Source organism: Stegodyphus dumicola, chromosome X1, assembly GCF_044657685.1.
Source record: "Stegodyphus dumicola isolate Sdum_Otavi_A_Nest chromosome X1, ASM4465768v1".
Lineage (NCBI taxonomy): Eukaryota > Metazoa > Arthropoda > Arachnida > Araneae > Eresidae > Stegodyphus > Stegodyphus dumicola.
In genome coordinates this window covers 255738763-255764820 of record NC_140780.1, presented here as the reverse complement: position 1 = coordinate 255764820, position 26058 = coordinate 255738763, and the positions used below count along the sequence as shown (strand labels likewise).

Sequence of the window (26058 nt, the reverse complement as noted above, 5' to 3'; positions counted from 1 at the left end):
CTAAAACATAAAATAGTTTTTAGATATCATAGTAGTTTTCATCATATGCTACTAAAAACAAAGTTATCATGTGCCCATTTGAGAATTTCATAATTTAATTTTCATAATTTAATTTTAGTTAATTTACGCTTCTCTCCGAGCATTTTGATTTGAAATTCTTTACCGTTAGAAATCTTGCGTATTTTTTAATCGTATATAATAAAAAATATTATGATGGTGGATTTTCACTAATCGGAAAACACCTGACTCTGTATATATTTTTTGCTTAAAGCAAACAGCTTGCAATAAAAATGAAACATTCTAATTGATATTGTAAAATAAATTAACTAGTGCCCTACTGAAAATGATGTTGCGATTTTTTAATTTACTTTTAACGTCTATAACGTAGTTCTATGGAAATGAACTGTTAATGGATGCAATATTGTTTATTAATAAATGTCACGTTCGCTGTTTCATAACCGATGACACTATTAGGATAATATTAGTAAATTATATTTAAACTTAACTTATTAAAGTGTACTAATGATGCCCTAAGGATCTGACACTCTGCGTGTATGCACATCTTGTTCATTTACTAGAACCTGCCTTGATAAAAATAGAATATGAATACAACCTTAACTTTTAGGTGGCCTTTAAAGTTCATTACATTATAGTCTTGCTATAAAGAATGCTTGAATGATCATTATTAGTATTATTTTAACGTACATGGTATCGTGGGAACTGTAAATAACACAAATGAACGAGTAATCACCTGTTGATTGTAGAATTCAAAAAACATTAAGTCGCAAAAGCTAGATGCAGTTATATATCTCGGAGAACACGTGGATACAAAACAATAAAGAAATGTTGTCCTCTAGAAGAACTGAAAATATGCCATGAGCTTTCTATGTGTCTTCTCCACACTCCATCCTTTTCTTCGTGTGAATCGCAGTCAGTCACAGACGCCCGAATGCGTCCGGATCTAAAATTGTCTCAGAGTAGAAAATGTCATCAACCGCCACAGAAAGTAGAAATAGTCGCGACGGAGAAAAGAAAAAACATAAATAAAATTTAAAAAAAGAAAAATAATTAAAAAAAATAAAATCTCTTTCAGAGGTGAAGGCAAGCCGCCAACACAAGTCGTTTCTACAACTGGGAAGTCAGATGTAACTTTTGTGAAGGAGATGCAACGGGTGCCTTTCATGAGAGTAGACTTTTTTTATGCTGTTTGTACAAAAACTGCTGCAATCAGAAATCCTCTCTTATATTCGTACTGGCTGTGGCTGAAAGCTTACTCAGTTAAGGTACTGCAATCCAATCAATATTTCTCTGGATCGTGTTCAAAACTATTCGTTAGTGCCGTAACTATGGTTTACGAAGTTTTCATTCCAACTCAGCTCTCCAAAACAACCACCTATGCACTGTTATGAGTCAAATGACTTATCTAGTGACTGCTACGAACATTAAGGATGATAAAAGTTGGGCTTAACAGACTAAAAATATAACATTTATTATTTGTGAATGAAATTAATTGGGGAATGTTTACAACACTCATGCCCAATTTATGAACTAATAGATTAAAACTTTGTTGTCGCATTTAAAGTTTGAATCCCATGTAAAACAGCCAACCAAATGATCACCCTTTACCTACTTTCAGGTAAGTTAATTTTATAACAGTTCATAATTTTTTAACGTTTTCGTGTTATATGTTGAAAGCCTGCACAAGTGTCCTTAAAAATGAAAATGCTTTCCTTAAAAATGAAAAAGTTTGAAAAGAAAAATATTGATAAATATATTTGAACTTCAAGGATGATAAATTTGCAGGAAATAAATCTTACAGCTTTTTAGCTTGGTGAAACTTCATAAAGAAATCTCAGTTTTAAGTTTCTTTGTAAAGTATTTTACAGAATTAGTATATATTTGAGTTATCTTATTTTTTTACGTTTTTATTACAGTTATTAATTAGACCTAGTTATTTTAACAAAACCTGCGTATGGTTTGTGGAACTTTTATCTGAAGTTTACCGCAGCTGTGAGAATAAAGAAGTGGTTTTCCGAGTAAAAGATTAAGAAATTATTTATTTCAAACAGTTATTGTAATTTAAAAGTCATTTTAAAATAAAGCTTTAATAATCAGATTACTTTGATCAAGGTGACTTCTCATTGAGTTTCAAGTGTGAATTCAGTTATGAGTCTTACTTATATTTTAAATGGATCGTTTAACTCAGATCATTTAAAAACAAAAGCGTTAGCAGTAGCATTGTGTTAAAAAGTAAGTTCGTAATAAGCATAATAAAATATGTCCATAATTTAAGAGGTATTTAATAATAGTAGCTTTAGATTTTGAATATAATAATCGAAATCTATTCTGAAATTTACTGCTTTCTCAATCAAAGTAAAAAGAGATTTCGTTCTTCACGTATAAAAGAAATTGTGTATTAATTTAAAGTGATTTTCTTCTAATAATTAAGACACAATAACACGCCGAATAAATACTAAACCAGAAGTCAAAGAACAAAAATCAGCGTTATATTTACAAAATTTCCTTCCTAATGTCAAATATTTCAGAGATTTCATCAGTTTCCGTCACGCTTCGTAGTAAATAGTTAAAGTGTTTTGGATAAACTTAAAAATGTTAGTTGACAAACTGAGACTGTAAGTTGGTTTGTTTCTTTTCATTGTAAGACCTTTTTTAAAAGTATGACCTTTTTTAATGGTATTGGAGACCTTTTTTAATGGGATGACGCTTACAGTATTTTCTTGCTAGGTTAATATTTCCGCGATTTGAATCTCGATAGAGATAAAACTTCACACTGGCGCCCGAAAATGTGCAGTATTTGGAAAGATTATAATAAAATACTATGCATTATTACGATTAATAGTAAGTCTAAGCAATACTTAATAATACAACAAGTCTAAGCAATACTTATCGGAGTTAGTTTCTTCTTCTTTATTTCAAACAGAAATATTGATTTCTCGCAGACTGCACTGGAGCCCTTGTTCAGACAAGCTCTGTTATCCTTAATTTTGCATTTAAATCATTTAACATATGATGAAACCCTATGTTATATATTATTTAGAGTTTTTAATTACGAAGCACAGAAGTTTATTTTAATACAGAGAGCCATCATTTTAAAAGTTTTGGATATAATCTTTCCAAATTTTAAAAACGTAGTGGTTGTGAATCATCATCATAAGGTTTTTGAAAGGTGCAAGATCAAATATGTTGTTCAAACTATAGATGAAAACAAATCTAAATTTTATAAACAGCCTTTGCTCATTAAATTTTATTAACAGCCTTTGCTCATTAAATTTTATTTACAGCCTTTGCTCATTAAATTTTATTAACAGCCTTTGCTCATTAAATTTAGTAATATGTATTTTATGCTGTATATAAAATTCGAGGCTAGGTTTAATGAATGAGAAAAGAATTATAAGAAAATTCTTATAGTGACAACCCTACTGCACAAGATTACTCCTGAAAGTGGTCAATATAGAAATACTGGCCACTTTCAGAGGTGCTACATGTTACATTGATTATTTCTCAATTTCTTAGTAGAAATATTAAAAAATATTTTTCCATTTGCATAACCTATTGGCTATTTTTTATTAAACACCCCTACATAAAAAATTTCAGATAAAAGAATGGTTACCGTTTTAACTACCAAAATTTCAACTATACGTATAATATTTTAATTCTAAAATTTAGTGTGAAATTTGTGAAACAATTTTTTTTATGTCTGGTCTTATTTCACTTAGTTTTAACCGTAAATTAGGATACACTTTAAATTTTTTTTCTGTATTTGTTTTTCAAGTATAACATGCAACAAGATCTTTGTTCGCACAAATAGGTTGTGAAAAAAATAATAATAATAATAATAATAATAGCTTTATCTGGAATACCTTTAAATTCTTCTTTTCGGTTCAGCCAAAAGTTAACAAGTGTACTATTTTTGAAATCTTCAGTTACAGTTTGATCAAGAGAAATTTCTGTGAACTGTTTTTTTTCCTTCACGACATAAAATTTCAGGTACATTTGAACAAAGTGGACTTCTAATCCAATTTTCGTTTTCATAATCCTTGGGAAAATACATGTTTGAAAGCATTTATCAATGAAAAACAATGATTTTGAATGTCGGATGTTAATTCTTTTTTTATTTAAAAAATATCTTCCATTAGAAAACTTTCTAAAAGTGGCCAAAAACTTAAAATATTATTATGCAGTTCTTTGATTATTAACTGGAGCTTTTTGTCATTGCGATTATTTTATTTCTAATGGTAAACAAATTAACACTTTTTCCTTGACCTGCTACATTTAATTCATTGGAAGTTCCAAAAATATCAGCTAAATATGATAAACTCGCCAACCATAATTCAATAAATAGAAATTTTTGCAATTAAAATTCTGAATCGCAGAGGAAAATTTGAATTTCTGAGGGAAGTTCAAAAAGACGATTTAAAACTTTGCCTCTGGATAACCACCTTACTTCGGAATGTTACAAAAGCATTTCATGTTCACTGCCCATATCTTGGCATAAAATTGCAAATATTCTTGAATTTAAAGCTCGGCTTTTAATAAAATTAGCAATTTTCACTGCTTGATTCAAAACGATTTTCAGGTTTTCGGGGATTGTTTTAGTTACTAAAACTTCATGATGAATGGAGTAGGAGGTAAATTTAGTTTCAGGCGCGACTTTCCTTATTTGAGAAATAACACCGGAATGTTTTCCTGTTAAAGCCATACGGCAATGCACTTATTCCAAGGAATGTCATTCTCAGACATTAAATTGTCAATTACTTTGAAAATTTCATTTGCAGATGCTCTATCATGAACAGATTGACAAAATAAATACTCTTAGGCAATTCGTTTATCTTCTTTGAAACATATGTAATCAAATAATTGAACAAAACTCGTTTTATCAGTACTTTCATCCAATTGCAATGCGAAATACTCACTATGTTTTGTTTTTTGAATAAGCGTTTCTTTTAAGGAATTTGTCATTTCATGAATTCGTCTACTTCCTGTATCATTTGATAACGGAATATCATTAAGTTCATTGGTCGCTTTTTCGTTGAATGATGTTAAAACGATATCTTTAGCTGCTGTTAAGGTTTTATCCAATCGTATGAGCCTGCCCAGTCTTGGCAATTCTTAGGTAAACTAACTTCCAAAGTTTTTTCATTTGAAGTAACAAAACCTTTCATTACTTTTTTACCATTTTTGAACTCCGATAATTTCCTCTGAAAATATTCTTCAGATTTAGCCTTTAAATTGGTATGCTTAGATTCAAGATGTCTTTTAAGAAACAACGGTTTCATACTTTGATTGGATAGTAGTTCACCGCAGACAACACATTGAGGTTGAGGATCCATTTTATCTTTATTCCAAGTAAACGCAAATGATAATTAACTTTCATTATATTTTCTATTAACAACTTTTCTTTCATTTCAGTATTCTTAGTGCTAGTAGATTGTCCTGGATTCATTACCTGTGAATCATCACTTTTCCGTGTAGTCCATCCTAGCCATTTTTCCATTTTGAAAATCTAGGTTTGTTTTAAACTTTTTTCACAAATATTTAAATGCACTATATATTACGAGTTCTTCAAAACTAGACGACAATATTCTCAAGTTGCGTAGAAAAGTAAGGAATACTAGGCAACAAGAAGACGAAATACCTGCTGTTGGAGACAGCAAACCGACGTAAAAAATGATTCTAATTGAAAATGGAGCAATATGAGCCCGGAAATGGCGATATAATGTACTGACATGCTAATAAATCGATAAACTCTAAGAGAATTAATGAGATACTATTATTTTTCTTAGGAACGTATTTTTATTTCATATTAAGTAGAACATCTATTTCTATTACTCCTTTTAAAAACATCATTTATGACAAATTTTGTTATCTAAGGCTAAAAGACTATTGGTAAAAATATAAATTAATTATTTTGCTAAAACCTATGAGCGGATATTGACCCAAAGCTTTTATCGCATAAATTTACGAGTGTTAGAGAAAAAAACTTAAATGAGATAGTGGGGTATTAAATTTTTGAATTTAATAGTTAAAAATACTTTGTTTCTTTGCGTACATCCTATTTTTCTGTTACGCACCATCGGTTGAGAATCGCTGATCTAGATTATTGGATGCCATCCTTGGATACTGCCCATGGTATGAAATACTCATTGTTCTTCAACAGATTGGGGGCTGCATATATCATCAAAATTTAAGAAAAAATAAAGTGTGAAAAGCTGAATTTGGTTAATAATTAGCTTCTTAAAGAACGTAATGATCCAATATCGGCATATATTGCTTTAAAACTTTAAATACTTTTTAATAATTTATTAATTTTTGTGACATTTTGACCGTTTGTGGTATCTAAATATATTTTTAGCTAGTGAATCAAAACTCAGAAATTCCATTATGGATGTGTATAATCAGAAGGATTAGAATCAACATCCCTTTTTCCTGTGCACCGAGTCGACTCTGTTACATGGCAGTACATTTAAAAAACTTCTTACGTATTATCACTGCATAATTTTACATAATTTTCTCAATCACAGGCACAATGGATCGTAAGTTTTAACATACAGTCAACTGACACATTTTCCTGAATTAAGTAAAATGAAAGAAATGTTAACGGGCTCATAATACATACAAGCCATTAAAAAAAAAAAAAAAAAAAAAAAAAAAAAAAATTGGCAGTACAACCACAGTATTACTTCCCCTTCCCCCGTAATGTCGCTTCTTTCTCACAGCAGGGATCGAATTTAACGCTATCAGCTCGTATTTCGCTAAGTTATAAAATTTCTTTGGGTTCATGCTTGTTTTCCCGGTACTTTCTCTCTGTCTTTTATCTGGGTACTTCAAGACTGAAGCGTGACTTCGATTACTGACTGAAAGGAAGTTTGCTGTTCTGGTTTATTGCGATGGCAGAAAACAGCAATAAAAATGCATTTACAGCAGGGTATGTATTTCCGTATTTCACGAGGCATAAGTAATGTGCTGAGTAGATCGTGTGAGCACATTTTTTCGAAAATAACTTCTCACCCCTAACACATAAAGTTTTTCAGTATCACTTTCGACTTCACGAGTAGAGGAGATGGAAAGAAAATCGGTAAATGTTTGGAGCGCAGAGAATCGTTCGAAGGCGTAATGAGAAATAAGAATTCTATTAACTTAGTAAGAAATGTGCTATTTTTGTTTCTTTGAGCTGGTATAACCATGTTTCATCGCTGACATTGGAAGAAAAAAGTACTCGAAATGTTAGTCAGCTGTGGTGAAAAGCAGCACTTGAGGATATAATGAAGTTGTGGCATGATGTTCATTAGAAGCAGAAGCAATATTCGTCTGTAGACCACAGACATCAGGTAATAAAGGATGTCAGATTACTTGCAGGAAATACAACTGCAGTAGATATAAGCTACTTTATGATAACAGAGCGAGTGGTTGAGTAGATAGTTATGGCCTTTATGTTATAATGGAAAAGCATGTCTACGTCGTCGACGTCGAAAAACCAAAAGCGACTAATTTTATTATGGTCTCAACTGAAGGCTTCGTTAAAGAATTACAACATTTTAGATAAATAAAAATGGACACCGTAGGCATACAATTTTATAATAAACATGTTTAGAGATAAATATCAAAATCATGATTTTTCGGCTTTTGATAAGTTACCCAAAGACATTAAATACTTTGTTTAAAAAATAAGACTCCGTTATTTTAATTATAGTTCAGACGTGAGCATTTGTGGCTGGTTATGCACAACTTTTAAAATTAATAGCATTTTAAGGTATTTCTATATGGTACTAAATTTGTGATCTTTAAGCAATATCTCAGGAATACAAATAGTGAAAACTTTAACGTCTCATTCAGACAAAGAACTAAAAAATTAATATTAATGTAATATTCTTCTTTCAAAAATAAAAAGGGTTATTAACTGAATAAATAGATAAAAAGAGATTAATAGCTGATAAATTATTAATAGAAAGAGAATAAATGCTAACACTTTTTTTGCTTTATTTTGATGGAACACTTATACTTCAAGCCCTTGAGAGTATTTAATTAATTAGACTATTTAAATTCACTTAATTAGATCTTTCAGCATGTTTTGTGCAGAAAGTACGTCACGCTTTCACAATTGCCATTTTGAATTATTCAATGATGATACATAGCTTATTCAGTTGATGCAAATTTTATGCGCTAAGAATTCCCTAAACAATTTTTGGCAAGTTCAAATTTGCAATTTGGGCACGTAAGTTAATTATGTTATGTTCTTCTCTGCTAGAGTAGTGTTTTTATTGTTTCATGTTAGAGTATATATATGTTTTTCTGTATATTGTCAGTTTGAGTTTTATGAGAGCTCCAGTTTGAATACTTCAGCATTGAAGAATTTATCATTTATTATCATAAAACCTGAGGCTAAATTTAATTATATAATTATTCAGAAAGTTGAAAAAATTAACGAAAAAGAGAAATATATTAAAAGAAGAAATGTAAAGCTGGCATTTAATTTTTGGCGGAAAAGTAAGTTTTGTCTTTAACTTCTTTGAAAACCGAAGCTTCGTAAAATTTTGTCAAGTAACATATGATTTATTTTTAATATCATATATTTTTTATAAAGTCAGTTATGTATTTTATATCCTTTTCTTGTATCTTAAGGACAACATTTGTTCCAAATTTTGCTCATATTAGCTTCTAAGTTATTTGTCATCAGCTTCTTGACTTTGTGGATGCATTAGGTTTGATGCTGGAGACGTGAAAAATGAGCAGTGCCCTCGCCGGGACTCGAACCTGGACATCTCGAATACGCGTCGAGTGTGCTACTGTTATACCGTGAAGGAATGCTGAAAGGTGGGAGAAAATGCTTTCTCTTCTTGTACGAGCTAATCTTTACCTTATAAGTTCATAGAGTTTGACCTTCTTTGGTAGCATAAACTAGCATCCCTTAAAGTGAATTATCACAGTGTTTAAAGTCAACGGGAGAAACATGAAAAGGATAAAATAGACCTTTCATTAAATCAGAACTTGAACATGAAATGCATGCCTCGTGCTTATAAAATTGGCTATCACTTGTGGCGATATAATTGAAAGTAACAAATAAATTCAAGAGTTAAACTAAGACTACACTATTAATTTAAAATTCTAAGCTGATTCAGAACTTCTCACCGGCGTAACAGTTAAATTTTGGCAGCAAATAAAGATTTGCAGTCGTAGCAGAGCTGTTGAAATCTAGTAATGTGGCTTGGAGAGGCAGAAACACACTTTGTCTTACAATCCAAAAACCCTAGCCTAAATTCTCTTTAACTGATTTACATTTCTGGTGAGGAAACTGAAAAAGAGAAGTTCTAAAAAAGGTCTAAATCATAATAATTGGTTAATGAAAAAGAAGGATAACATTAAAAGTTTATTACCAATGATAATTAAAAATTTCGGGCGTTTTCTCGTATTTTTAAGGACATTCTTACTCAGTATTTACCCGACATGAATCTTGGGATTCTTGCATTTGTTACAGAAAGGGCTTATCATTAAAAATAGAAGTATGCTTAAATAAGGTATAAGGTAATTCTCTCGCCTACTTGGCATGCCTTCGTGGTGTGGTGGTCTGCACTCTGGGCGTGTATTCCAGAGGTCCGCGGTTCGATTCCTGGCGAAGGCGTTGCAAATTTTTCATCTTGCCTGCTTCTAAAAATACCTAATGTCTCTACAGTGGCGCCCAAACTAAAAGGGTGGTGGATGATGACTCTCACCCAGTATTTGGCGATTGGGTCTCCTAGAAACCCCAGTCGCCCTGTGAAAGGGGGAGTATACAAGGTATTATAAAATTCAGTTCAACTGCAATATCACAAAATATTTAAAAGAGCATATCTTTAGAATTTCGGATACACAGTCTCGCGCGCTGAAGATGTATTGTTTTATTTTTTCCGTACCGTGCTGCCATTGCTCACTTTGAAGTCATTGAGTTTCTCGATCAAAAATTATAAATGCTTTACAAAATATTATACAGACATTAGGTATTTTTTCGGAAGCAGGCAAGATGAAAAATATGCAACGCCTTCGCCGGGAATCGAACCGCGGACCTCTCAATTACGCACTGAGCGTGCAGACCACTACACTACGAAGGCTCGCTAAGAAGGCTGGAGGAAACCTTATAATATGAAAGATTAGCCCTTCTGGGCAAATTGGCCCTTTGGGTTAAAAATTTGAACTTTGTGATCCAAATCTTAGACATAGTTTGAAATTTTTATGAAAAACACGAAGAAAATAACGAATTAAAAATCTTATTTGGTAATGATATAACGTACAATCTATCGCTTTTATTTATTTATTTATTTATTTTTAGATGGTGACACTATAAGGTATTACTCCCACTTTCCTAGCGTGCCTTCGTGGTGTAGTGGTTCTGCACACTGGGCCGGTATTCCAGAGGTCCGTGGTTCGATTCCCCGCGAAGGCGGTTGCTAATTTTTCACCTCTCCGGCTACCAAAAAATAACTAATGTCTCTACAGTGGCGCCCGAACTAAAATGGTGTTGGATGAGTTTTCTCCACACCCAGGATTTGGCGATGAAAACCCCAGTCGTCTCTTAAGAAGGGGAGTATATAAGGTATTTCTCCCCCTTTTCTAGCGTGCTTTCGTGGTGTAGTGGTTCTGCACACTAGGTCGGTATTCCAGAGGTCCGTGGTTCGATTCCCGGCGAAGGCGGTTGCTAATTTTTCATCTCTCCGGCTTCCAAAAAATACCTAATGTCTCTACACACTTACTTCTCTTTTTATTTTATAAGCAGTATTTTTTTAATTTGTTTTAATCACTTTTCTTCTCCCATTTTATTGAGTGTTCGAATATAAAAGCTATTGATCTTTTTATTTTATGCGACTATTATTATTGAATTATGAAGCTACTGAATTTTAAATTTAATGCAAATAAAATTTAATAAGTTATTAAATTAATTAATGGAACCATTTTCAGTTATGAATTATTAATTACTTGTTTTTATTTCCATATTTAAAAATAACATTTTAGTGTCGCTATATAAAAAATAAAAATTAATAGCTGCACCTCATATACGACATGAGTATCCCTCATTTTAAGAAGAATAAAAATTTCTGAAAATTTGTACAACTACTCAAATAAAGTCTTCGGTTATAAATCTTGGCTTTCCTCTTTCTAGCACAGCAACAAACTTCGTGCCTTCCTCCCCACTTTTCTTGGTGCCTGCCTCCGAGCATGATCAGGGAAATGAACTGAATTTTCATGAAATCAAAAGTGTTGAACAATCATTAATCCAAATAGATGAATCAACTGAATAATCATCAAACACGTCAACTTTAATTGCATCATTCTCATTATTACCTGAACAATTTAAAATAAAGCTAAAATTTTGTCTTTTATCGCTTATTTGCATCAACATTGTTTCACAGGATTGTATTAAATTTTCCAGCGTATTAGAAAGAAAAAGTTCATACAGTCGTCATAAATACATAACACTCACACCAACCTGAAAATTAAAATTTGTAGATTTTATGCACAAATTTGAATAGAATTAAGATTGATCTTACTCAATAAATGAATTACTGATCACGTCTGATCTCTCCACTTCAAAATTTATGCATCAATAAGTTCATATTAAGAGCCCTAAGCGTTGTGTGGTTTATCGGCTATTCTCGGCCTTCATTTGGTATAGTATGGTTTCCAGAATCCCAGCAATATGCGCTACAAAATGTCACTTTTACTTTCCACAGGCGAATGTGTTGTATTTCTTTCTCTAATTAGTTTATTTTCTGTGAAAATATCGAGCAAACTTTGTTTTGAAATAAAAGTAATCATTCTTTCTATGCATAGGTGAGAAAGTATTTGGAAACATACGTATTTGCAGTGGGCAATATCTGAAATTTCCCATTGAATTTTTCATTTAACATTTTAGCTCGATTGCTATTACATTGGACTGTTATAAAGCATTTTCTTCTCCCTTTCCGCATATCTTCGTCGTGTAAATGGAAGCATCTTCGATGTGTATTTGAGAGATGAGTTCGAATCACGGAGAGGGCATTGCACATTTTTCAAGTCTCCTGCTTCAGAAAACTAATGACTATACACGTGGCGCCCTAACTAAAAGGTGGTGGACGATAATTCGTCACCACTAGGATTTGGCGATCGGATCCTCTAATCTCCAGTCCCCCCTTATAAGGAGTATATAAGGTATTTTCTCCTCCCTTTCTGCATGCCTTCGTAGTGTAATTGGAAGCGTATTCGAGAGGTTCTGGGTTTGAGACCCGGCGAAGGTTTTGCCCATTTTCCACTTCTCCAGCTTCAAAATACCTAACAACTTTACACTGTACTTATATTTCTATTTTTATTAATAATCCCTAAGGAAAACTGGCTCGTATTCACGTTTCAGATGGAAAAAAATCGATGAAAATGCCCATTTAATTTATCGGTTATCAGGTTTTGAACTTGAGCTGAACTACCAGTATTGGGCTTCGTTATCCGACGGATTACAGGTAGGCCAGCAGAGGAAGAGAATATATGTAAATTAATATGATAATTTTATGCTTTTTAACTTGAAGTAGATAACTTGATCTGCTTATTTATTCTAAAAACAACAGATATATTTGTATTAAAATCAATAAACAACATTATTCTGCTCAGTTCGTTGCAGTATTGAAATAGTAGCCAGGATTTGTGCAATAAAATAATTACAGTATTTGAGAGTAATATTAAATTTCTTTTATTCTATAAATTAGCTTTCTGAAGTTTTTTTGATCTACGGCTCCCTTGAATTCAACATAAATGTAGTTTAGTTTACTTTGCTTGAAATGTTTAACAAACAAATGTAATAAATATTTTCACACACGGGTTTATAGATTCCTCCTTTTTTTTTCCTTTTTAAACATTTTGTTTATCATAAAATTCATTAACAGTTGCTTTAAATTTTGAAATTTTTAAGCGAGAGGCGAATTAATCAATTAAAGATTTATTAAAACACAATTATTATCAGAAAGATATCTAAAAAAAGGGCTATCTCAATCAACATATTGTTCCGTGACTTTTTTTGGGTACTAAACAAGAGCGTCAACCGGGGTGAACCTGCACTTCATTAAATTTTCAATGATTAGCACAAATTAGAAAACTGATATTCGCATCTCCTGGATATTTTCTGTGGACCTGTATTTAAATTCCACTATGGCCTGTGCTAAAAATTTCCTTAATTATGATGGTGAGAAGGAATTCAAAGCTTTTGAACAGATATTAGCTATGTGGGGAGCCGGATTCGAATTGCTGCGAACGGGATAGTTGCGTGGGCGCATTTTTGGTTTGCTTATGAATAATGACAGTATGATGCAGTTTTACTAAGGAAATCCTTTACATAAAGACTATCTGCCCGAAGGTATCCCTTTCTTTAGGCAGATAACCTTTGCGTGTTTTGCGATATTGACTAAAAGAAACTCTGTCATGATGCACTTTCTTTAACATGTGTTTATAGCTGAACTAGAGAAGACAAAACAAATTTAGGTTTTGAGATTGAGTTTAAAAAAATATCAATAAATTATTGAAGCAGGACGTGTTCATGTAGGCCTGGAGCTCAGCGTTTGATCCTTTTGCACTAAACGTATTCCCAGAGTGAATAGTTTGATGTGAAAAAGAGTGTATAAATAATTTTTTGTTTGTTCATTAATTTATTCTCTTCAGATAGAAAATGCTTAGGGTTTTGAAATTCATTCCCAATAAAATCTCATCGACATGCTTAAGAGAAGATTTTCTTAGCTGCCAGTGGTATATTTCGTGGTTTGGTTCTTCTCTTTTACAGTAACTCGAAATGGATTAAATATATCGAAAAGCTCCTTTTCTATCTTTAAACGTTAAAGCAAAATGTTTCTTCCCCCCACATATATGCATTGCGTAAAATCAAAAAGGATTTTTCTTTACTATATGAAGGACTCCGACTTTTTTACTGTTAATATATTTAACAGAATTTTCCATATGTGATATTTGAGTGAAAAAGAAAATGTAATACTTTTTGTGGGACACTGAAGTCTAAAAATTCCTTCAAATGGACATAAACCTTTTTCTGTATGTATGTTCAAGTATGTTACAGTTTAAAGTACATTACAGCTTAAAAAATATAGCATACTATGTGTATAAAGTAAATAAACTGTTTCAAAGAGATCTATTGGAAGGACGATAGTTATCGTGAAATTAAGGCTTCGTATTATTAATTATAAATATTAGAAATAGAGAGTTGAACCTGAATACTAAAGAGTGACTAGTAAAGAAGATTAATGAACATGCACGACTTATTTACATTCTTCCTTTTATTTTCCTTTGTACCTCTATTTACTCGAAGACATGAGATTTTAACATTTATCATTATTTTGTTTTTTAATAGAGAGTATACACTTTCCTGATGAATAAATCCGAAAGTATGCTCTTAAATACTTTGATTCAAAAGAAAAGATTTAAGATATATTAATGATTAGAGAATTAAAACTTTTCTGGATTAATTTTTAAGATTATAATATTGTATTACACTATTTATATATTCCTTAAGTAAAGAATTTTAATGAAAATAAAATTATTATGCGATGGTACATACAGATATTTGTAATGACAGAGTTATGCGTTAAATGTTTCAGTACTCCTAAAACACTTTATTTATGCATTATGTTATCTTAATAATATGGTATTTACATTCATGAGCAATTTTAACTGTTTATTTATATATAACAACTTCGAAACTTTATGTACAAGGAATAAAAAATATAAGTGACAAGAAACAATTCCACAAAATTTTGATTCTTACAAATATAGTGCATAAAACAACATTCCCCCCAAAAAGGAAACATATTAAGAAAGTTATTAGAAAGTAATGCAATTGCTTTTATCATTTTTAATATTCAGGGATGTGATATTGTTACATCAAGGGAACTTAAATGGATACTCGAAATAAACTCAAATCAGAAACACATTTTAAAATTATGCGTTGATGTAAGTTTCTGGATTGCTGAAATTATTCAACAAAAAGGAAACGATTTACGGTAAGTAATTCTTAAATTAGTTTTTAGCGCTTTGCTTGACATTTTGTGAGTTTTTGTTGTAGTACCTAATGGCCAGTGAGCTTCTTAACTGCGCTGAAGAATTATTGACTTGACCAGAAATATAATTTTGCAATCACACGCTAAACCAGTTTTGTGCTACAGAACCTAAAGTAATATGCAAAATAAAAGTCTCTTCCTGGCGGTACTAAACCTACAAATAGGCGACTTACAGCTTACAAAATCAAGGCTGGAGGTCTAAAAGCACACTTGGATTAGACTTCACAAACAACTATACACTGGTGTGCAAAAATTAAGGACGAGACGGTTTTTTCAATATAATTTTGTACAAAAGCTTTCCAAATGAACACATTTAATACCGTAAGATCCCCAATACGTAAGGACATGAGTAATGTAAGCAACACTTACTAAAAGAGAAATCAGAGGGATAAAAATAAGCTTTATTGAAAAGTAGCATGGAGCGCAATGCGACTGAAGGCCGAAACATCCCTGTGATGGGTGTCCAGCAAGAAACATCCGGTCTTTAATAGGGGATATGATCTCCCCTGACTGCTAGGCAGGTTTCACAGCGTCTGCCCACGCTGAAAATGAGGGTCTCAATGAGTTGTTGAGGCATTGCTGCCCATTCGTCTTGCAGCGCCAATCGAAGCTCCGGAATCGTTACTGGTGGTAAGGTACGAGCTGCCAAGCGTCTGCCTAGAAAATCCCATACATGCTCGATGGGATTGAGATCCGGAGATCGAGCCGGCCAATCCATACGTTCAATATCCTCAGTCTCTAAGAGCTGTTCGGCAGCTACTGTGCGATGACATGGTGCATTGTCGTCCATGAAAAGGAACTGCGGACCCATAGCGCCTCTAAAAAGACGCACATATGGAAGAAGAATCTCGTTACAATAACGGGTCCCGTTGACTGAACCTGCGTCGAAGATGTGAAGGTCTGTACGACTACCAAGCATGATGCCTCCCCAAACGAGAACACCGCCACCTCCATACCTGTCCCTTTCAATGATGTTCGAGGGATGATTGCGGCTTCCCCGCTCTCTCCAGATGAATATGCGATGACAATCGCTACTCAGACTGAATCTGCTCTCATCTGTAAATAGTACTCGTCCCCATTCATTGTCTCTCCGATTCCGGTGTTCCCGGCACCACAGAGAACGCCTTCTCCGATGGGCAGGCGTTAGAGGTACACACCGTACAGGGCGTCGTGCAAACAGACCACCACCGTGCAGTCTTCTGGCCACGGTAAAACGCGATATCGGTCGTCCAGTCGCCTGTGTCGTGTGTCTAGCGATTTCTCCCGCTGTCTGCCGCCTGTTTCTTCTGGCCTGTAAGGCAATATACCGGTCATCTGCGGGTGTGGTTCCTCGTGGACGACCACTACTAAACCCCCGGATAGCTGTTCCTGTAGTTTGAAATTGTCTCCAAAGTCGTGAAACGATGCTGTGAGCAATTCCGAACTCTGCAGCCACACTTGTCACACTGCGGCCTTCCTCCAACTTCCCAATGATTCGACCTCGGGTAAAAGCATCCAGATGTCGTCTAACAGATTGATTATTCGCAATTTCTCGCTGAGGCAGCAACTCGGTGTGATTTTAACTGCTATACGGCGTGCAATCTCTTTGCCAGAAATACTGATCTTACACCGACAACATGCTTTATACTACTCAAACACTCCCCCATTACGTCTACCTGCATATCTGCGCATGTGCTACCGTACATCACCTTACTTAATCTCCTGATTGGTCTTTCTGTCCGCTCTGTCTCTTCTTCGTCTCTTCGTTCGTACTACTTACCTCTTGGACGGAAGCTCACAACCCACGAAAACGTTCTCTTAATTGAAAATCTAACTGGTAATCGGTAAGGATCTTTTCTGTAGCACCATGAGTTGCAATTAAAAATCCTAGGTATTGGTAATTGCATAATACTTGGTCTAAGTGAATCTTTATGGTGTAATACGGCAAGATCACTAAAAGACAAAGCAAGAATAGAAATGCAGTTAAAATTTTAAAACTCCTATCAAAATCATTCCTAATTAGGGGTAGGAAAACATAATTAATTAGCTTAAAATGCCAAAATAATATACAGGATGCGAGAATGATGTATTTATGAGCTATTACATGTTATTACGAAATGAAGAATGAGGCATGAATTAAATAGTTTTCTTATTTAAATGAAAAAATATATTTATTGAAATGAATAAAAATCGCATAGGAAGTACAAAAGTTGTTCACTCCCGGAAAAGAAAAAGAGTCATTGAGATAAGCCCAGAAAAAGTTAGAAAGCATCTCTTAAAGCAGGAACAAGATAAATGCTTTTTCTTGATGAGGATGATTTTAATTTAAAATTTAATATTCTAATATCTTATTTACACATGTATTAAGAATTCGAAATAAATCATGCAATGTATTGTTCTAAAAACTGTGGTAATAAAATTAAAAAATGTACGTGTTTTAAATGAAATTAAAAAACGTTTCTTATTTCTGTAAGCATGCTACCTAAATAACTTATAAACTACTGTATCTCTCTATGCGTGGGAATTCTTGTAAACGTGGAAGACCAAAGAATTTAACATATAACTTTATAGCTCTCACAGTTTTACTAACGAACTTAATACAAAACATTAATATCGAAAAATTACATTTGTAAGCTTTCTTTCTCCTTACCGGGTGCCTTTGTGGTGTAATTGGAAAATAAGCCCAGCTAACGATTGGAAGTTTAGGAGCTCAAGTCGTGGTGGGACATTGCGAACTTCGGTTTCCTATGCTTGGCTTCGAAAAATTCTAAATGACTACTAGTGACACACGAGCTAAAAACGTATGGGACGATAATTCGTCATGTTCAGGGTTTAGAGACTGGGTCCCTGCCTTTCAAGGCGCCCTTTAAATGGGGAAAACTGTAAGGTTATTCTCCCTCCTTACTACTTGCCTTTGTGGTGTAACTAAAAAGGAAGTTCGGCTAGCCTGCAGATCGGGAGTTCTAGTCTCGGTGAAGACACTGCACATTTTTCACGTTTTCTGCTCCGAAATAAATGGTTCGATGGTCTTAACAAGTGACGGAGTTTTTATTGAATATATAAATTGTGCCTTTTATTCAATTCAAGTTTAATATAATAAGATATATTTAAAACCTTTTTAAGACTTTCGTACATTTTTCACGCAAAGCGATAACAGTTTAATAGGGTCTGAAGGACTTTGAGTTAATATTACATAGTTACTTTGTAAGACTTTGTTAAGATTCTAGTTTAATTAACTTTACTTTGTCATCTAGGTCTTTACTTGAATTGTAAAGTGACTATTCACTAAGTTCAAACTGTATCAATGACAAGATGTGAAAAGGGAGAAAAGACCCTTTTATTCAACTCAAGAATTTACAGTTGGAACTCCTGGTGCTTGTAAACTTTGCCAAGAGTTTTGGCTGCAACACAAAATAAAAATATAAAATTAAAACTAAATTAAATAATCAGACAAAGCTGCACAGAGATAATTAACACCGGTTGTCTCTTAGCCCTACCACAGATGTACACAAACCGGCGATTAATATGCGCGGCAGTAAAATAGCAAGCTTAACTCAGTGAAACAACTTGGCCGAACGGCAGAACACGCTTGTCAGTAGTAACTCAGACACCAGTTTAAATAATGTCTTTCTACCCTGCTCTGCATATCACGCGAAACTGAAATATCATTTTGGCAAGAAATGGAAATGAGGGGAGAGGTAAATAACTGAACAGAACTTGCTAGCTTAAACTAAAATAACATTCCTACAACTTTATGGATCTTCTTTCGTTAAATTCAATGACATATACTTAAAGCCATGGCTGTCTTTTGGAGACACTTCTGGAGGGTTCACAAAAGAAAAATCAGTTGTTCAATTATCATAACTGCTCCCTAACATTGACAAATATTGGTTCTAAGCGAAATCGTTAATAGAAATTATCAGCGTTCCTTCACTGTAAGCAAATTCAAATAAAATTTGTTCACTTTTAGATTAAATGCCTTTCTCGGTGAACGAACGTTCATTAGTATTGGTCGCCTGGGTGTAGACCTATTCCAGTATAGCAATAATAATCGTTTTTGAACGTTGAAAATAGAACAGAAAAAGTTCGTAGAACAATTATGGCCGTGAAGTAAGATGAAGCAATTATGGCAGTAAGTTGGTGAAAAATTCGTAGAAGAAAATAGCAATTATAGAAGGATGTATTGGGGTATAGTCCTGATAGATGACATAGATGAAGATTTGAATTTGCGACGAAGGACCGGACATCGATAATCTCTCGGAGAGTTAGTCGTAGCGCAGGCAGCAGAGGTAAGAGTCCGAGGCTGAATGAAAGGGAGCAGGTTCATAAATCAGGGTATAGGCAGGAGCATGGATGATTTCTGTTGGCTGTGGAGGAGTTATCCTATTGGGTGCAGTGTGATCTGAAATGTGTAGGGGGGAGGGGTTAGGCTCTCTTCAGTTCCATACTAATTTAGAGGGATGACCGAATGAGTAGGGAAAGGGGGCATACAAGAAGAAGTAAGTCAAGCTTGCTATGGTTCTAATTAGCGATTAATAATTAAAAGTGATTTTATATTTTTTGAATACTGGTATTGGAGCATAGAATTAGATATATTCTAGATTTTTTGGACTTTTTATTATAGTTTTAAAACTCAAATAATTTATATGACGTCTCTGAGGATGGCTTTGGACCTTTTTCTGTACTCTTCTGAGTTGATATTATAGTTGAAAACTTGTATTGTGGGGTTGTTTGCCTTAATAATATCGTGGTATAATTTTAATTTTTTCGAAAGTTTAATCATTACTTCAACAATTAATGGGATTTGAAGTACGTTGTGAATTGCGTCGTTTCTGATGGACCAAGGACAGTTTGCCAGTTATCTCAGTGTTATGTTTTGAAGTTGCAATTTTAATAGTGTACTTATGGAATTATAGCCTCAGACTGGGCATGCATATGTAAGTATCATCATCTTATAAATGAGTAATTTTTGGTCAATGACTAAAACGCTGTTTCAAGCGATTAAGGGGCTAAGTGTAGATTTAGCCGGTGAGCTTTTCTTGGAATCCGGTCGAAATCCTTTCTGTTACTCGATAAAGCTGATGTACAGTTGAGTGATGTTTTTTGAATTCTTACAGCTGGGGTATCAGGAGTCCCTTGTTCTTAGCATAGTTATTAACAGATTTGAGAATGATAAATTCGGCTATTTTGCTACAGACTGGTAGGAGGATGACAGGACGATATGAATCAGGTTTGGTGGATGTTTTTCCAGGTTTAGGGATTGGTATGATGACCGCTATTTTCCGGAGAGGAAAGTATTGAAGATCCACAATATATTGTATGATTATGATTAGTTTACAGGTCATCAGAAGTTCCATTTTCTTCACCATCTTATTTGTAATATTGTCTATTCCAGGATTTTTTTTTCTTTCAAGCACTCGATATAGCTAAGTACGTCTGATGAATTAACTGCGATGCTGTTGTTTGCGTATGGTTGTGAGAAAAAGTGTGAGATTGTTTCTGTAACCGTATGTTCTGTTTGGATTTCACAAGCACACGCAAACAACAGCATCGCAGTTAATCCATCAGACGTACTTAGCTATACTGAGCACTTGAAAGAAAAAAAAAAAAAAAGAGTCCTGGAATAGACAGTACTACAAATAAGATGGTGAAGAAAATGGGACTTCTGATAACCTGTAAATTTATCAGAATCATACAGCATATTGTGTATCTTCGATACTTTACTCTCCAGTGGAAAATAACCGTCATTGTACCAATTTTCACCTCTCATATATTCAATTTTTGGGGGGAGGGGCAGACGGATTTCTAGAAACTGCTGAACTAACAATCGACTAATAGCATGCTTATCTTTCAGATTTTACCACTTTCAGAAATTCGGTTTACCTGTTCAAGAAACAACTGTATCGTTGTTTCCCAGCTCATTAGCGTTTCCACATTTTCAGTTCTATTTTATTATACTATATTATTTCAGTTCTATTTTATTATACTATATATACTATTTTATTATACTATACTGTATTTACTGGAAAATAAGATGTTTTTTACACTTTATTTCAATTGTTTTTACACACAATTTTAAGGAGAAAAAAAGTAGATGAATATTTGATGACAGTACATTTCTGATTAAAAGTAATTTGTTTTCTCAGCACATTTCAGATTAGAATTAATTTGTTTTCTAATTAGAATGAAAGGCAAGCTACCTAAATAAATACAATAATTTAATATGGTATAGAAAGGAAAATTATTATATTAATGATAGATTATTACCTATTTTTTGTTAGGCATGACAGTACCACAGCGGACTTACGAGTAAACTGAAATCATTGAAATAGGTGTGACTATTATAATTATACACACGTTAATTACCTGCATGATTTGTATACATTATTCTGTACATACTTGCATTTGAACTTTAGCACTTAAACATCCATACTTTAGCATTTGAATAATGTAATTTTTGTATATAGTATGAGGATTGTATATCGTTTATTATTATACTTGATTAAATAACTGTTATTTGATGATTATATAGGATCCAACATCTAAATCTGCAGTTTTATTTATTGCAACATCCAAATTTAAGATTTCAACAACGGTTTTTTTTTTTTTTTTTTTTTTTAAATTTATTACGTGCTTCGCCCTTAGGCACTACACGGAAAGGGAGGGATGCCCCGTGGAGGTCTTTTTAAGGGAAACTGGCTCGTATCCACCTTACACATGGGGAAAACCACGAAAAAGCCCATGCAGCCAGCCCGTTCGCCGGGACTCGAACCCCGGAACGAACTACCAGTGTTCAGCGGCTTTTACCGCTCGGCCGCTGGTGAGCCTTGAACAAAGTTTAGAAACAAAATGCAACAAAAAAGGACTACTTTATTTTTGAGTGAATACGGTACTTTGTAATTTTACGAACGGTCTCTAAAGGTGTATTAAAGATTATACTAACTATTTCTTGAGTGGAAGACCTAATCTAATGAGGCAAGATCTCTCATTTGAATAAAAATTAATGAAGACTAGTGACATGATTTAAATTTTTAATTAGTCTTTTACTGAACGTTTCATTTTAATATAGCAATTTTAATATGATGTATCAATATGTTTTTGGCTTATGTTGTTAGCGGTTTGGTTACCTTCTATTACTAATATAATGTTAGCGCGTAATGAATTCTCTACTTCATGCATACCATTTTGTTATGAATTATTTGTTAATGGTGAGAATTGTAAACATACGGAAGTATACTTTCAGTAACTACAAAACGCTGAAGGATGAACTTCAGCTCCTGAATGCTTTTATGAAATTTCTAGGATAGAAATATTAGTATTTTGTCGTATTTAAAATTTTGTTCGATATGGTTTATGCTTTTGTTATTATGTTTGTAACAAGGCATTTGGTTACAAAAATAAGTAAATGCAGTTTTCGAATTGGATGAACTAAATTCAGATTCTTTTTACTGTGTCTTAATTTTTATTTTTCTTATAAAGTTTAAATCTTTTAAGTTTGATAAATGGAAGCAACATTATTATTATTGTCATTAAAAAAGTGTAGTTATGTTCTTAAAGTATAATAATTATTATAATAAAGAAAAAGTGTAATTATGTTCTTAAGGTATAATTATTATTATTACTAAAGTATAAAGTACTATATTTTTTAAGTATTACTATTATAACTATTAAAGTGTATTCTTAAAGTATAATTATTATTGATATTAAAGTATATTCTTGAATAATAATAATGATTATTATTATTATTAAAGTATATTCTTAAATTGTAATTTTTATTATTATCACAACTCAATTTGCTATAAATAAACTAGGGATTCATTAAGTATTCCTGCATCATAATTGTTCTGAGAGGTTCATTATTATACTAATTTATAATAATGCAGTGTTTTTCCTAAGTAATACAATTGAATTAGCATTTAAATAGAACTATCGTTGACTCTAATTTCGTTGAGTGGAAATGGCTAGCTTATAGTCATCACAATAAATTCTATTTGCTCCAATTCAGCATGCCTTAAGTTCATAATTAACTATGATGCATAGCTCTCATTAAATTTTGCAATGCTTTATATACATTATGTTTTGCATTTTAGTATAATCCTCAACTCCTTATTTTTTTCCTCTGCAGATGGTTCCAACCGACAATTATTTTTTCTAAATGCTAATGTCCTAAAACCTCGCCGTCTGTAGATGCATTAAAGATGGCTTCATCTCCAAGAACAGAGACCATCCCAACGTTGCTTCGTCCTCCGTCTTTCCATCCCGCAAGCATGGAATGGCCAGCGGATGGAAAGCCTCAGTATGTGGTCATCAATCCTATGCACATTATCACCCTTCAAGACAGAACGCGAACATTTGCCGTGAGAGTCGTTGAAAAAATAAAAGCTTTCTCAGAAAGGTGGTTTACGCACGTACTTTTATTATTATTCCTGATGATATATGCAGCGCTTGGAGCTTTGCTTTTCCAGTGGGTAGAAGCCCCATTGGAAATAAGGGAGAAACAAAGTATTAATCGTACAAGAGAACTGATTATTAAAAATTTGTGGGAGGCACGGCATCTCAATGACACAGAGTGGCTAAGTACAGCATACAGAAGATTAAAGGAATATGAAGGTCAACTTGAGCAACATTTAATGAGCAAAGCTCCAGAAGATTCTGAAAAGATAGTATGGACCTTCTGGGGCTCTCTTTTTTACGCTGGAACAATTTTCACAACTATAGGTAAGACACATTTTCTATTTAAATAGGTTTTGGAAATGCTAAAAAAAAGTTGTAATTACGTTAAAGCTTTTAACGCAGTAACCAAATTAAAAGTGATTACCTCATTTTATTCATCAATAAAATATATTTAACAATATTCTCTTATTCTGTCCAATTTTATTAGAACGCAATACAATTCAGTTGGTTTTTAAGGTTGTTGTTCCAAGTGAAGTCCTGACATTTGAGTTGAAAAATGAAAAATCACGCAACTACGATACATTCACGTAAAGTTTTTTTGTCACTAGATCTACGCACGTACTATATTATATGAATTATACAAAAATAAAGCAGCAGCTTTATTTAACCTAACCTCATTTAATCCAAGAATGCTAGATGTTACGATCAAAGTGCGCAGGTTTAAAGGATCTAATTCAAAGCGAGCAGAGCTTCCCTTTGGCAGTAGCCGCGTGTAGGAATTCCGGAATATTCAAGAGCAGCAGGTAGATAAATATGTATTTTTAACAGTTGTTAAGCATTTTTGTTTTGAAAGAAGCATCTGAATTAAATTAACAAGCATTTTGCAACACTGAATCTAATTGGGTTTTCGATGAGTCCAAATAGACGATTATTTTTATCCTTGCTCTGTATTCAAAAAAATATATTCCTACTGTAGAAAAGTTTCAAACTTAAATATGATATACTTAAAACTTTCTTTTTCAAGTAAAAAAAAAAAATCAAACTTTTTCTTCCTAGGTTTCTACTTTAATTCATTTACAATTTTTGGTTGCGATTGTCAAAGGATTTACTGGACGTAATTTGAAAACAAAAGAAGACGTTTCGATTTTTACAATAATAAAGTTCTTCATGCAAGTGAAGGATTATTAGGGAATTTGGCGAACAAAACCTGCAACTTTCCTTTACACTCAACCTTCGCGCATCGGTTTGGAAAAGATAAGCCCTCAAGAACCGAATGGTTAAAACCTCTGAACACTCGGTAACGCAAATACGACTCAATTTCTCTTAAGAAATTATGTACGGAGGCCGAAGGCCTACCCTCTCTCATGTAGATAGGTCTAGCGTTTTTTCCTGTATTCAAATTAGCTGCCCTGGGAGAAATAAAACAAGTAAGATGCGACGACATGTGCTGCGTAGGAGCAGCAATTTGAGATAGAAAATTTATTTTAAAATAAGGTTCTAAATTAAGCGGACTTTTTCATAAAAAATAATAGTTTATTTTTCTCCACAAGAGTAACATGAGGAACTACATACAGAGATCAAACCTAGTCTTAAATGACTTAATTAAATATGAACTAGATCATAAATACTTTATTTTTGCAATTCAAGCTAAAACTACAATAATTTGTAATGGCATTGGTTATGTTTTGAGTTATATAAACATGTTAATAAAAATATATAAATATGTTTTCAGTGACTTTTATGCTGTTTCGACAGAAATTACCTACTCTAAGAGTGACATCGACAGAATAGTAAGACTCATAAAACAAATTACTCAGCATTTGTTCGTCGTTTTAACGGTTTAACGATATCTATTTCGAAAATTGCTTCAAGTTTTCATACACATAATGTAATTGTTTCTGTTTTGACTTAGAGTTATATTTAAAAAGCTGTTTGTTCTAAGATGAGTCTCATGTAGGAAACTAAACATAGTTAGTTTGGCCAAATTTGATCTAGAACCTAAATCGTAGGCAGGGTATTTTTTTTTATACTGCACCTCAAATTTATTTCGACCAAAATTTTATTCATAATTTTTTTAAAGAAATCTTGAGAAAGATTAAATTAGTTTTTGCAGCATAATCAGCATGTAGCTAAAGATACAGAATTCTTCAGTGATAGAGAGTCCAGACCTGGAGAAAAATACCTACCTCTTCTGCTGTTATGCTAGTCTTGCAATATATGTTTTTACAGATAAACAAAGATTTTTATAAAATATGCAGACCTGTAGTTCTATTTATTGTTAAAAATCGTGACATCAAGATTCATTTTATAAGGTACTTTCTCCCTCGTTTTAGCATACATGTAATGGGAATTAAACACATTCAAAAGGTCCAGAGTTCGAGTCCCAGAGAGGCACAGCACATTTTTCATGTTTCCTGCTTCAAAACACCTAATGACTTTGCAAGTTCCGCAGTAACTAAGAGGTGGGGGACAATAATTCGTCATTATCAGGATCTGGCGATTGGATCCCTTAATCCCCAGTCACCCTTTAAAAGAGGGAATATATAACGTATTTTCTTCCTCCTTTCCACATGCTTTCATGGTGTAACTGGAAGCATACTCGACGCATATATGA

General features: G+C 33.1%; 1 protein-coding gene across 1 annotated transcript in view; it reads left to right on the top strand.

Moving 5' to 3' along the window:
* The first annotated feature begins 950 nt into the window (after positions 1-950).
* LOC118198383 (TWiK family of potassium channels protein 18-like) overlaps positions 951-26058 on the top strand; it is a 95395-nt gene continuing 70287 nt past the window's right edge. Inside the window, exons 1-2 of the mRNA XM_085807553.1 lie at positions 951-1636; positions 23176-23768. Of these exons, the coding sequence (XP_085663679.1) occupies positions 23249-23768 (520 nt within the window). The 5' untranslated portion in view covers positions 951-1636; positions 23176-23248. The remainder of the gene's footprint in view (positions 1637-23175; positions 23769-26058) is intronic.